The 12434-nt window shown below is 37.9% G+C and overlaps 2 protein-coding genes across 3 annotated transcripts in view; one reads left to right on the forward strand and one right to left on the reverse strand.

Annotated features, from left to right (window-relative positions):
• The window catches only part of vwa11 (von Willebrand factor A domain containing 11), a 31291-nt gene extending 20732 nt beyond the window's left edge, over nucleotides 1-10559 (reverse strand). The window contains exon 1 of one of the 2 annotated variants that reach the window (XM_086296849.1): nucleotides 10448-10559. In XM_086296849.1, coding sequence (XP_086152975.1) covers nucleotides 10448-10470 — 23 coding nt within the window. In that variant the 5' untranslated portion in view covers nucleotides 10471-10559. The remainder of the gene's footprint in view (nucleotides 1-10447) is intronic. The other variant, XM_086296850.1, reaches the window with a different exon arrangement.
• Nucleotides 1082-6668, forward strand: LOC147328469 (prostaglandin D2 receptor 2-like). The gene is made up of 2 exons (XM_086296845.1): nucleotides 1082-1217; nucleotides 4222-6668. Exon 2 carries the CDS (start codon nucleotides 4239-4241, stop codon nucleotides 5583-5585), a length of 1347 nt encoding a protein of 448 aa, XP_086152971.1. The 5' UTR covers nucleotides 1082-1217; nucleotides 4222-4238; the 3' UTR covers nucleotides 5586-6668.
• Nucleotides 10560-12434: the final 1875 nt, after the last annotated feature.

Raw genomic sequence — 12434 nt, forward strand, 5'->3', positions numbered from 1 at the left:
ACTGAAATGGCCAGTCTGCAGTCCAGATCTTTCACCTATAGAGAACATTTGGCGCATCATAAAGAGGAAGGTGCGATAAAGAAGGCCCAAGACGACTGAACAGTTAGAGGCCTGTATTAGACAAGAATGGGAGAGCATTCCTATTTCTAAACTTGAGAAACTGGTCTCCTCGGTCCCCAGACATCTGTTGAGTATTGTAAGAAGAAGGGGAGATGCCACACAGTGGTGAAAATGGCTTTGTCCCAACTTTTTTGGGATTTGTTGACACCATGACATTTTGAATCACCATATTTTTCCCGTAAAATGATAACTTTTCTCAGTTTACACTTTTGTTCCGTGATTTATGTTCTATTCTGAATAAAATATTGACATTTGCCATCTCCACATCATTGCATTCAGTTTTTATTCACAATCTGTTTAATGTCCTTTTTTGGAATCCGGTTTGTATGACATAATATCATTATTGTTTGTACAACCATATCAGAAAATACATGGGTTAAATGGTTTAGTAAAAACAAGTGCTTCCTCAATGAAAATATGTTTTCAGTTTATTTCAGCTTTTGATTTGCGAAATGCATATTTCTGCAGAGAAAAATCAGAACTGAAATAAATAAATGGTGTAATTAAATGGTGTAATTATACATACATACATATATATATACACACATATACATACATATATACATATACATATATATATATATATATACACACATATACATATATACATATACACATACATATATATATACACATACACACATATATATACACATACACACACATATATATATATATATATATATATATATATATATATATATATATAAAACCCAGCACGCCCCTGCGGGCGGTTTATCCTTCAAGCTCGGGTCCTCTACCAGAGGCCGTGTTACTTACCGTAACACGGCGGAATGACTCTGGCAACAGTGACACCAGTATATTACTGCAAAGTGGAGACAAAAAATCTAACAGTGTGTTACACCCACTGTGTCATTAGACATTTTTTCAGGGTATGGGGTGGAGCAAAGGGAGGTATGTCAGCATTCATCTCTGTGTGTCTGGGATTCAGTAGGTGTCTCTAGGACTGGAAAGTACTATAAACTGAGAGAACTGAAGTGCTGAGTAAGAAAAGTAGGCTCACAAGAAGTGCACAACAGAAATTTTTGAAAAGTTTCAACTTTCTATTTCTTCTGTGAATCTGACCGACTATACAGGTGAGTGTTTTCTACAATACTAAAGTTTAGTTATGAGTACAAGCTATGTATGCAGTCATCATGGTTTTGCTCTACTTCTTGCTGTTGTTGAGCAATAGTTATGTTTGGTTTTGAGCTTGTCACCTGTCCCTTTATACATTTAATTTTAGCAATGGACAGTAAATCTGATATATTGATTATTGCACATTTAGTTAGCAGGTTTTTGGGGGTTTTTGTTTGTTTGTTTGTTTTTTAAAAGGCTACACTTCAATGTAATTTAATTCACTGAGACAAAGGTGTAACTCGGTTTTATGGCCAATGTAGAGGCTGTATATTATGTTGCTGTTGAATTGAATTGCTGTTACTTAATAAAATATGACCTGACTATATAGAGCACACATAAAGCATAAGAATCAATAGAATTCACATAAAAGTGTAATGTGTAGCAGCTGTCAAGTAGTAAAAATAGAAATAATTTCACACTGATAATATGCTTTGACATAATAGACTCAATGTTCATAAAAGCACAAATCTCTATTTTCATAATCACTACAGCTGGTGCGAAAGCAGGCAGAGTTGCCTGGTGAAATTGTTCTGTCTTGTATTAGATGGGCCTCTCATAATGTAGGTATTCAAAGACTGAGTTCACCCAAGTTCTCCAGAAAGATAAAAAAAAGAAAATTAGTAGTCCAAGAAAGAAACATGCATTCACGTCAGCATTGTGTCTCGTTTTTATCAACTCATCCGTCTGTATTCATGTGCAGACTTGGTGTTGTGTTTACCTCATCTACATCATGAGTGCAGGGATGTGACTAAGAATGTAACCATAGCTAAGGGAGAACAATGTTGCTTTGAATTTTATACGTGAATAGTCAAATGTTTTTATTATAAAAATCTCAACCCATAATTCAGTGCCTGTAAAATGTCTGGAATCTTTTAGAAAATAAGGGAGAAATAGCAACAGTAGAGAACAATTAGAACAGGCAGAAACTTAAAGTTCATATTAATAGTGTATTTCTTTATTTTACCTCCCTTAATGTTCAATACTAGAACTACTAAGAAGCTACTGTAGTAATCAGATAATTTTTTATTAGCTACACTGTCTCTGTTGTAAGGGTGTCACTGCTTTGTGTTACTCCCCTTAATCTAATCTAACAATAAATACTTGTGTTAAAGCTGAGCCACAAATTATTCAAATGTATCGGCCCTAGGATTTTTTTTTCCTTTGAAGCCAGGTGTATTGGAATTGGAAATCCATAGTTCTTGAAACAATGTGGCATGTGGTAATCAGGGGGGAAAATGACTCTTCGTTTAAGACGCAGTTATCTTGATTCCATTTACTACTTCATCTACTTCCTACTTGCGTAAGTACAGTGATCCTGGTGTTAACGTGCCAGGTAACTGTCAGTGGGTTTTGTGCCTGAGGTGCAGATCATGTCTTCAGTTATGACTTTAAATAGTTCCTAACCGTTCACACTTACAGGAGAGGCTTACAACCTTAAAGTCAAATCTCTGATGAGACAAGCATATAAGCCACAACCAATCTTTGTGAGGAGTGAAGTGATAACGAGTGTCTATTTCTCTAATTTGAACATCATATCTCATTCACGCACTGTGACTTATGCAGTCATGATCTAGCAACTTCATAATCATGTCCATTTTAAGAAATGACCCTTAAGTATGTTGATAGTAGTAATATCAGGAAAAAAGAAAAAGTGATTATTTGATGTCTTCCCTTGTCTTTTACAATTTTAAAATGACTTTTATAATGATTTATCATAACATTAACAACAATCACTTGAAACCTTAAAAATAGGTGTTTTGAATTGTGTACACAGTATGGTAATGTTTTAAAACTGAAAAGTGCCCGTACATTTAAGTTTTGGCTACCCTTATGTCTTTAGAGTGTATATTTCACTGGAGATATTATGGGCTGATAACGACAGGCATCCTCACAGATTGTTGGTATCTCTGTTGTCTCCTATGGATTGTCTTTAACTAAGCATGTGTAGTTGCCCAATAGATGGTATGTGGCTAGTCCACAAAAACAAGCTTTGACATGTTTCAAAGAGACTGTGTCGCTGTTTTTCTTGTTTTTTTCTCACAGTGAACTTCCATGACAGTTATGGTGAAAGGTAACTCTAGTCAGAAAACGATGCTTTAATTTGCAAAAATATTACTACCCAGTGATTTACTATTCATCAATAATCATATTAGTCATAATGCTGAAAGCAAAGTATGTAATTGCTCAATAAAAACAAAAAGACAAATAGGCAAGAAAAGTTGAATCAATGCACCTTAGGGTGTGGAAGGAGTGTCCGTGGTAACCACAATCACATAAAAGTTTCATAACATTATGTCAAGAGGATGCACCTCCCCAGCACATTTATCTGTTGTGCCAAATCAAAATCATGAGTATCAAAAGGGGAAAAGGAATCACTAATGCCAAACCACAGGGACAGTTGACAAATCTCAGCTTATTTTTTGCCTTTCCAGCAAATATGCTAATTTTTTTGCCTTCAACAGAGCTTGTATATATATATATTTATTCAAGCTCTTGTGAATATATGTTGTTTTTAATTTACCTCAACTCGTTCAAAACAAACATTTAAAAGTGAAACCACAATTCAGTTCAGCAGGTGTCACTATAGCAAGTGCTGAGATCCAATACTTCTCTCTCAGAGACAGCAACTTGGATAGATACTCCATGTATGTCTGGCTATAACATACGTGGAGTATGCGGCAGCTGGGTGTTTAGCTATGAAAAACTCCATGTTCCCAGTGCAAATTGCTGTTTTGTGCTTTGAAATGTGTTGTTAGAGTATCTCTTTGCTTGTTCAGCGTAAGCTTGCTCACAGGGGCATTTAAACACATAGATTACTTATTACATTCTCACAAAGATGGATATGAGATCAGGAAAGTAAAATACCTCCTGACCTTTTGTAAAACAAATGGAACCTGCGTTAAATCTGACTTTAACTGGTTATTCATAAGCTTCGTGTCTGTGTCTTGTTTCACTTTTCAGAAAAAGTAATCTCAAACATGTCCAACAAGACAAATGTCTCAGAGGACCAGGTTTTCTGTCCCCAGCTTGAGATGATGAGGAGGCATGAACTTAATAACAACACACAGGTCAATCTGACTGTGGTTTGCATCCATGGACTGGTCTCTGGCCTGGGGATTTTGGAGAATGCCTTGATCATCTGGGTGGTGGGCTTCCGCCTAAGACAACGCACCGTGGCCTCCATCTGGGTGCTCAACCTGGCCCTGTCTGACTTCCTGGCTACCCTGACGCTTCCCCTGTTCACTTTATACCTAAACTCTGGTCACAGCTGGGAGCTCGGCAACCCACTTTGCAAAGTGCAGACATTCATCTTTTTCTTCAACATGTTCGTATCAGCCTTCCTTTTGGCAGCCATTTCGCTGGACCGCTTACTTCTGGTCACCAAGCCAGTGTGGAGCCAAAATCATCGATCAGTAGCAGGCGCGTGGAAAGTGTGCATATTGGGTTGGCTATGGGCAGCAGCTAATGCATTGCCATATTATGTTTTCCGCTCAGTAACTGAAACGAAGCATAAAAGAAAGTTGTGCTATCACAATTTTGCCATGTATTCCTCATATGCCACACCTGAGAGAGACTGTAACATGAGGCAGTGGACCACAGCTATCTCCAAGCTGCTGCTGGCATTCATATTGCCACTGGCAGTGATTGCAGGAAGCTACATCAAAATTGGTCTCAGTCTGAGGAGCAGGAACAGGAGGAGGAAGCAGAGTGCCCCTAGACTAACTGATGATCTGATTACGTTAAACAGAAATCAACAATCAAGAACTACACATGGAAGAACTGCAGCCACAAATAAATTATCTCTCAAATTTCTAATCCCTGGTCCATCATTAACCACTAAAGAAGGCCCCTTGACTCCTACCACCCCTAATCTGACGAGTCAGAGCCAGCTATCCCAGAGTTTCACTAAAATGGTGACATCTGTGATTACAGCGTTTGCACTGTGCTGGGCTCCTTATCACATCTTCTGTATGATTGAAGTGGCAGCCCAATATAATATGGAATATCTCAAACTAGTGGAAGTAGGTCTACCTCTAGCTACAACACTGGCATTCTTAAATCCACTACTGAATCCTATTCTCTATGTCTTCAGTTGCCCACGTTTCTGTGTAAGAATACGGCAGAGTCTGGGAGCAGTGTTTGACGGACTGGTAGAAGAAAGAGGGGTGTTACTGATGACCCCAGGAAAGAGTTTAATAAGTCACATTAGGAGGAAGAGCAGTCGAGATGTTGGCCTAGGAATCCCAGCATCACCCTGTCAGTCATACAGTAGCCAGCCCATCGTCTCACCAGCTTTGCAGGACAATATAGTGGAGCATAGCTGAGACATCAATTGATTTTTGGCTTTGTGCCTCGGGAAGTGCATGAATTACATTTAATCAAGCACACGTGCCCTACAGGTACTGTAAGACATACACTATATTACCAAAATTCTACTATCCAAATTATTGACACACTCCTAAAATATGTGGAAGAGTTGAAGCTGTTATAGTTGCAAAGGGTGGTCCAACATCATCAACTTAAGTTTATGTGTTTGTGAAGGCAGACAATCAATACTTTTGGCCATATAGTTCAATTCAATTTAATCTATATAGCACCAAATCCCAATAACAGTTGTGTCAAGGCCCTCCCCATAATACAAAGAAAAGCCCAACAATCATATGACCTCCATGAGTAAGTGCTTTGGCGACTGTGAGAAGGAAAAACGTCCTTTTCATACAATTAAATAACAATGTGTAAATGTATGGTTTGTGTTGTGTTTGTGCAGCAAACTATAGTTATCCATATGGTACGGTGCTTTGTTCCTGACTGAAATCACTGCTCACACTGTTGCTGAAGTTTCAACACCTGAAACTAAACATTTCCATGTTAACATCATTGATTGTCCCACCAATCAGTGTTTTGATTTAGGGCTTTAAGAAGAGTAGTTCAAATGTGGGAAATGATACATCATCAACAACTATATAGTTTTGTTAGTAATCAGTGAAGTTACATTTCAAATGTTTTTATATGGCCTTTTAAAATTGTACTACATTGTCACTACTACCCCTGAATGGCGACCCTATAAAGATCAATACATCAGCTTGTGCATGTGACTGAAAACTGGAAAATGTATATCCTTCTGATTTAGTGCAAGACCATGGCGATTTGTAGTTAGCTTTCCCGAGCTCTATCATGAGGTCGAAATTCAGTTTGTACCGTACAAAATATATTGTTCCATATCCTGTCTCATGTAAAAGTTACAAAATCTTAGCATTTATGCACAGCGTTTAACATTGTAAATGTGTCAGTGTTCGAATTTCAAGTATTTTTATACTTATCTTTTTATAGTGATGTATAGCTGTTTTAAATGTTTTAAATAAAAAGCTGTAATTGTTTGTATCACTTTGGTGGAACTTTGGTATTAAACTCATAAACATTTTTAAATGACTGGATGAATTTAGAGTGGAATTTAGCTTGTTTGTCTTTTCAGTCACTTTATTAACCTTTTTGTAAGAAGAAAAGATGCCATAGATAGATGGCCCCGTACTGCCAATTCATACTGTACAGCCGCAGTCCCCAACCTTTTTTGCGCCACGGACCGGTTTATGCCCGACAATATTTTCATGAACCGGCCTTTAAGGTGTCGCGGATAAATACAACAAAATAAAACTAGTACCGGTACCGAAAAAAAGAAAATTTATTCATAACACACATGAAAAGACCAAGGAAAACCGAGTAAACGATAAAAACAATAACAAAATAACGCTGAAAACCGATAAAAACCCTGAAAACTATTGTACTAATTTCACACCTGAGCCTCAACTCTCGCGGCCCGGTACCAAACGACTCACGGACCGGTACCGGTCCGAGGCCCGGGGGTTGGGGACCGCTGCTGTACAGTTTTTAGACACCAGAGGGCAGGGTAGCACTGATTTTGAACAGGAGCCATGAAACCACAATGCAGGATTATGCTTTTCAGGTCCTGTCCTCCAGTAACACTTTAAATCTAAACTGCTGATTGCCCAACCACCTATCTGAGTGATTGGATTTGATCATATCTGATATCCATTTTGATTGACTATCTCATCACTGCAATAGCAATTGTTTGCTTTCATCACACTGAGCAGAACACAGACTAACGTATAATGTAGGCCACAGAAGGGTGGGATTACCATAGAGGTAGTTGTAATTTGAAAAGAATATTAGACAGTGGAGAGCCAGAATATAAAGACAGAGCAGGATTAAACAGGTCAGGCAAGCATAAAAAATTCCTCTTTCCCCTCAGATTTTCACTTTGAACAGATTATCATTCTTTCTCCACCTCTGCTTATGACTCACTTCTTTTTTCCCCTTCAGTAATCATCTGTTTCTGACTGCATGTTTGCGTTGATTTCCAGCAATGATTTATTTTGCTTTGTAAACGATAGAGTAAAAGAAAAAGATCACAGTAAATCAAAGACACAGAAAAAAGAAAAGAAATGCAAAAAAAGGAAGACTCAGACAGGGATGGAAAGTGTTGCCTAAGCCTGGCATTTCGTTTATTAGTTTTACAATACACAGGGTTGCAGAACAGTCAAAGTAATTACTAGCATGAGGGGAAGTAGAGTTTCTTCTGTATTCTGTCTATTAAGTAATTTTTTATTATCATTTTTTTGTTGCCCAATATTTACATTCTGCTTATTTGATAATACTTTGTATATTTGATTACTTTACATATTTTTTATTGTTAGCCAAATAGTGTGTTTTGGGTTTGTTTGGGGTTTTTTTCTTGGTAATTGTAAAAATCTGAGGAAAGCATGAATAACCCTGAGTTATTGATATTTTACAAAAACTGTATATCCTAGTATTTAATCCACTACTGTGCTAACAAATTAAATTTCATATTCTATCTAAGTGATCGAGTGTTGAGTGGAGAGAGGGGCTAATCTTTATAGTCTGAATATCTCTTTAAATTCTCAATAATTCTCAGTAATTGTCAAAACCGAGAGATGTGAATCTAAAGATGAAAGATATAGAAGTAATAAAGATTAAAGGGTACTGACAGTCAACAAGAGACAATGAAACAGCAGGCCAACAGTGAGAACACTTGCAGCATAATATGCAGCAAATTATATCATCGGAGAGATTATATAAAATCTAAAAAAAGAGAAAAGGATGAAAAAGAGTATGGTGAGGTTAAGTATTGCTTTAAAGTATGTAATGCACTGCTAGAGCTGACAGATGCTGCCTAGAGAATTAAGCAAAGCTGAGGTTTATCACAGTGAATTTCCCATGACCATCATGTACTTAAGTGTATGCCTATGTGCACATTGGGTGATAAAGGTACAAACTGTCATATTCATATGTCTATACTACAGTGCCTCAGCCTTGGGGATAAGGGGAAGAGCTCAGAGTGGAGCTAGTGGTCCTCTGCAGCCCAGACAGATTGGTGAGATAAAGCATTGCCCCTCAATAATTCAAAACAGATGATTGGATGTATAACAAAGTGTTCTTCAAAGTATTTCTAAGCATTAGTGTAGAAATTTCCAATTTATATGGCTTTTTTGGTCGTTACAATGTGAGGAGTGTCTAGCTGCTACCAAAAACCTCAAATCAAACTGTTAAGAGCATTTTTCCTTTAAATGTTACACAGTTGTTGACAGAAAAAGTGTAAATTTGGTATAAGATACAAACCAACTAAATACTCTCAAATCCCAAGAACATTAATATTTACAAACAAGATAACACAATACAAAAGAACAGGTGACATTATGATTTATACATGCTTACTGACAGTGGCGGTCCTAGCCTGTTTCGCGCCCCGGGCGAACACTCCCTCTGGAGTGTTCACACAAACACACACATATGAAGAGAGAGAGAGAGTATGTATGCAAACGGCTACCAAACAGCCATCATAATTCCTCATACAATGAGAACAGGACAAATCAACAATTGACAATGACTAAATATTAAAATCTGTAACATAATGTATTGTTTGGAGTTTAGTCTGTCACTGTTACTATTTTTACCATTTCTTCTTGGACCAACCCACATAACCCACATAATTTCCTTAGGGATTAATAAAGTATTCTGATTCTGATTGTTTCAGGATGACCTGCCATTATCCAATGACACATCTACTTACCTGTATCTTTTGCTCGTTTCTCCTCCTCTTCTTTTCTCTTTTTTCTAAACTGAGGACCTGATGGCTCTGAACTTTTCTTGTCCATCTTCCATTGGATTTAATTTTGCACTCCAGTATGAACACCCATCCCTCAACCCCAGGATCACCACAACATAACCTAATAGACCTACACCTTAGTTCACAGATTCACTTTGTCTAGGGTGCATTTCTGAGATTTCACACAACCCAGGATTTAAATCATGAATACATAATGGGCTTGGATTTACAACATTATGAATGTTGTGTGTGAGCCTTTAAATCATCAAACTGTAAATTTTAAATTTCAAATTGTTATTGATCCCTTTACCCCGAGTCCTAAAGTGTATATTTATTTTCTTACTCTTCTTATATTTATTGTTTGTTTACTTGCACTGCTGTAACTGGAGCCTTGTCGTCTCTTCTCTCTATATACTGGACTGTATGTAGCGGAGATGACAATAACGTTTACTTTGACTTCAGCAGCGAGCAGGCGCACGGAGGGCTCTTCCGCTCACTTTTCGAGTATAGAATTTCGAAAAAACATCAGTGCAAATTATAAGTCTGTATCATAATGTCCGCTGTTTTCGTGTTTGTTGGTTTGTTTGTTTTTTTGTTTTATTTTGCGAGTTGGTTATTAGATGCTGCTCAAGCCGGTCAGAGAATTCCCCACCTCCGCCCCCCTCCCCCCCTCCTCCCTGCGCCGCCAGCAGCAGGCTCACCTCGCAAACGAAGGGCGCCCTTACCCCCAGCAAATGGGCGATAGAAAACCGATCGGTGCATATGTCATTCCCAGTATGCGCTGACTGACGCCGATGCCCGTGATGTCGCCCCCCACCACGATGCCGCCCCGGGCAACCGCCCGTGTCGCCCATATCTAAAACCGCTACTGCTTACACATTCCAAAAATACTCTAAGTTATTTTATTAGGTATGTTGTATTCTTGTACAGCACTTTGGTCAACGCTCCTGTTGTAATTAAATGTGCTATATAAATAAATAAACTATAAACTAAAACTATAATAAAAGATCACATAAACTGGAGAAGTGGAAGTATTTTACTTACCCCTGCATAGAAGAATGAGTCATCTAGGGTTTTTGTATGGTTACGAAGAAACTCCTGACACAAAGGCTGTTTGTTTGTGGTCGAGGACACTTCTAAAAGTTTGCACTCCTCCTCTTTTTTACTTGCCACTGCACAATATGTCTCAGTGCAAGATCAGGCGTGTGTGTGTTTGTCAATGCTTGAAAGACAAAATTTCCTGTATTACATTAGCCTACATATAGTTGTAACTGAATTTCATTTACTTCTTTGAATTTTATTTTAAAGGAAGTACATTTTGTAATCTTCTTTCTTCATTTCTTCTTTGTCTTTAGGCAGAATTAAGGTCAAACATAGGTGAAAGTGTTAAAAGTTGATAACTGGTTCATTACTGCTGAACTGATCGATTCTGGCTCCATTCTGTTTTTTCTTGTATTCTGCTGGAATCAATGTGCATGATTCACAGTTTATACAGCTTCTCGATTCATTCTTTCTCTTAATCGAGCTGTTTTAGCAGCACCCCCTTTAAGCCTCTGTAACGCGTGGTTGAGCAGTGAAGGCAGAAATGAAGGACCTTTAAAAGAGTTCAGCAGTTCAAGCGTCTTTTTAACTGTCCCTTTCCCATTACAACAGTGGATTAGTGCAGCAGATTAACAGTGCAGGTCAATTTGGCCAAAACTAAGAAAATGACTTAAAGTAGATTGGAAAAAAAATGTAATTGGGAATCTCTAGCAATGAAGATGAAAGTCTCACAAATATATTAACTAAGAAAACAGATTTGTATCATGCATCAATTCAGTTGTGCCTTTGGCAGTACAGTCGCTGTGGCTTGCTTAAAACAGTTTCCTGAAATAAATGGATTCTTAAGAAAAGATGTCGATAGGAAGGAGATCCTCCCATAGGAAGAAATAAAAATTTTTTCCACTATCCCAAGTGAATTATGTAACTAATCGAAAACCTGATTTCAAATATTTTGAAAACTCCCCGTCCTTCATGTCAATTTTGGCTGATTACACAGGAATCCATGGGTGACCAGAAAAGGAATTCAAAATGTTGCACAATGGTTTAGTTGTTCATGAGTCAAACCAAAGGAAGTCAGCAAAAGTAGTTATTTAGAGTGGCGTGGAGCCTGAGCTTATGGCTTACAGGGATAATACATATTTATGACAACTTCATTATTGCAAACTCTCATGTTTAGCATGAGAATTCAGCAGTGAAACAGTAAATGCCACTAAACAAAAACACAAGGAAGGAATTACATGAAGACATAATTTGCGGTGCATTCAGAAATATACTCTGTTGTGGCTTCTGCTATCTTTTATCTTTTATGGCGTGGTCTGCTGGGGCGGCAGCATCTCTGCTGGGGACAGGAAGAGACTGAACAGGGTGATCCGAAGGGCCAGCTCTGTTCTAGGATGCCCTCTGGACCCAGTGGAGGTGGTGAGTGACAGGAGAACGGCGGCTAAGCTGTCATCCCTGTTGGACAACATCTCCCACCCCATGCAGCAGACTGTGACAGCACTGAGCAGCTCCTTCAGTGGGAGACTGCGGCACCCACGGTGTGGGACGGAGAGATTTTGCAGGTCTTTCCTCCCCACTGCTGTCAGACTCCATAATAAAGACTTTAACTGATCAAGCACACACATCCATACATATGCAATAATACTAAGTGCAATAATCCTTTCTGTCATCGTTGTATTTTTACTCAGTTGTATATAGTATTTGTATTTGTATTCTATTTTTATCTTATTGTATATTTATTTTATTTTATTCTACTGTATATAGTATTTTATTTTATTCTATTCTGTACAGTTGTGTACTGTATTTATTCTTATTGTATTCTAATTTTTGCCTCATAACTTTTGCACTGTCCACTTCCTGCTGTGACAAAACAAATTTCCCACGTGTGGGACTAATAAAGGTTATCTTATTTTATCTTATCTTATCTTATTCAGAAAGCACACATCAAAGTCACAAATATCTTATTTCTTTGTTCCCCAGTGCTCAGGAC

The sequence above is a fragment of the Aulonocara sp. 'chitande type north' Nkhata Bay genome, linkage group LG6 (genome assembly GCF_057382095.1).
Source record: "Aulonocara sp. 'chitande type north' Nkhata Bay isolate Kocher_YH1m ecotype deep benthic linkage group LG6, A_spYH_male_GT1.1, whole genome shotgun sequence".
NCBI lineage: Eukaryota > Metazoa > Chordata > Actinopteri > Cichliformes > Cichlidae > Aulonocara > Aulonocara sp. 'chitande type north' Nkhata Bay.

What these genes read in the sequence shown, in the direction of transcription:
- LOC147328469 (XM_086296845.1), top strand. Translation starts at nt 4,239, where the DNA reads ATGTCCAACAAGACAAATGTCTCAGAGGACCAGGTTTTCTGTCCCCAG.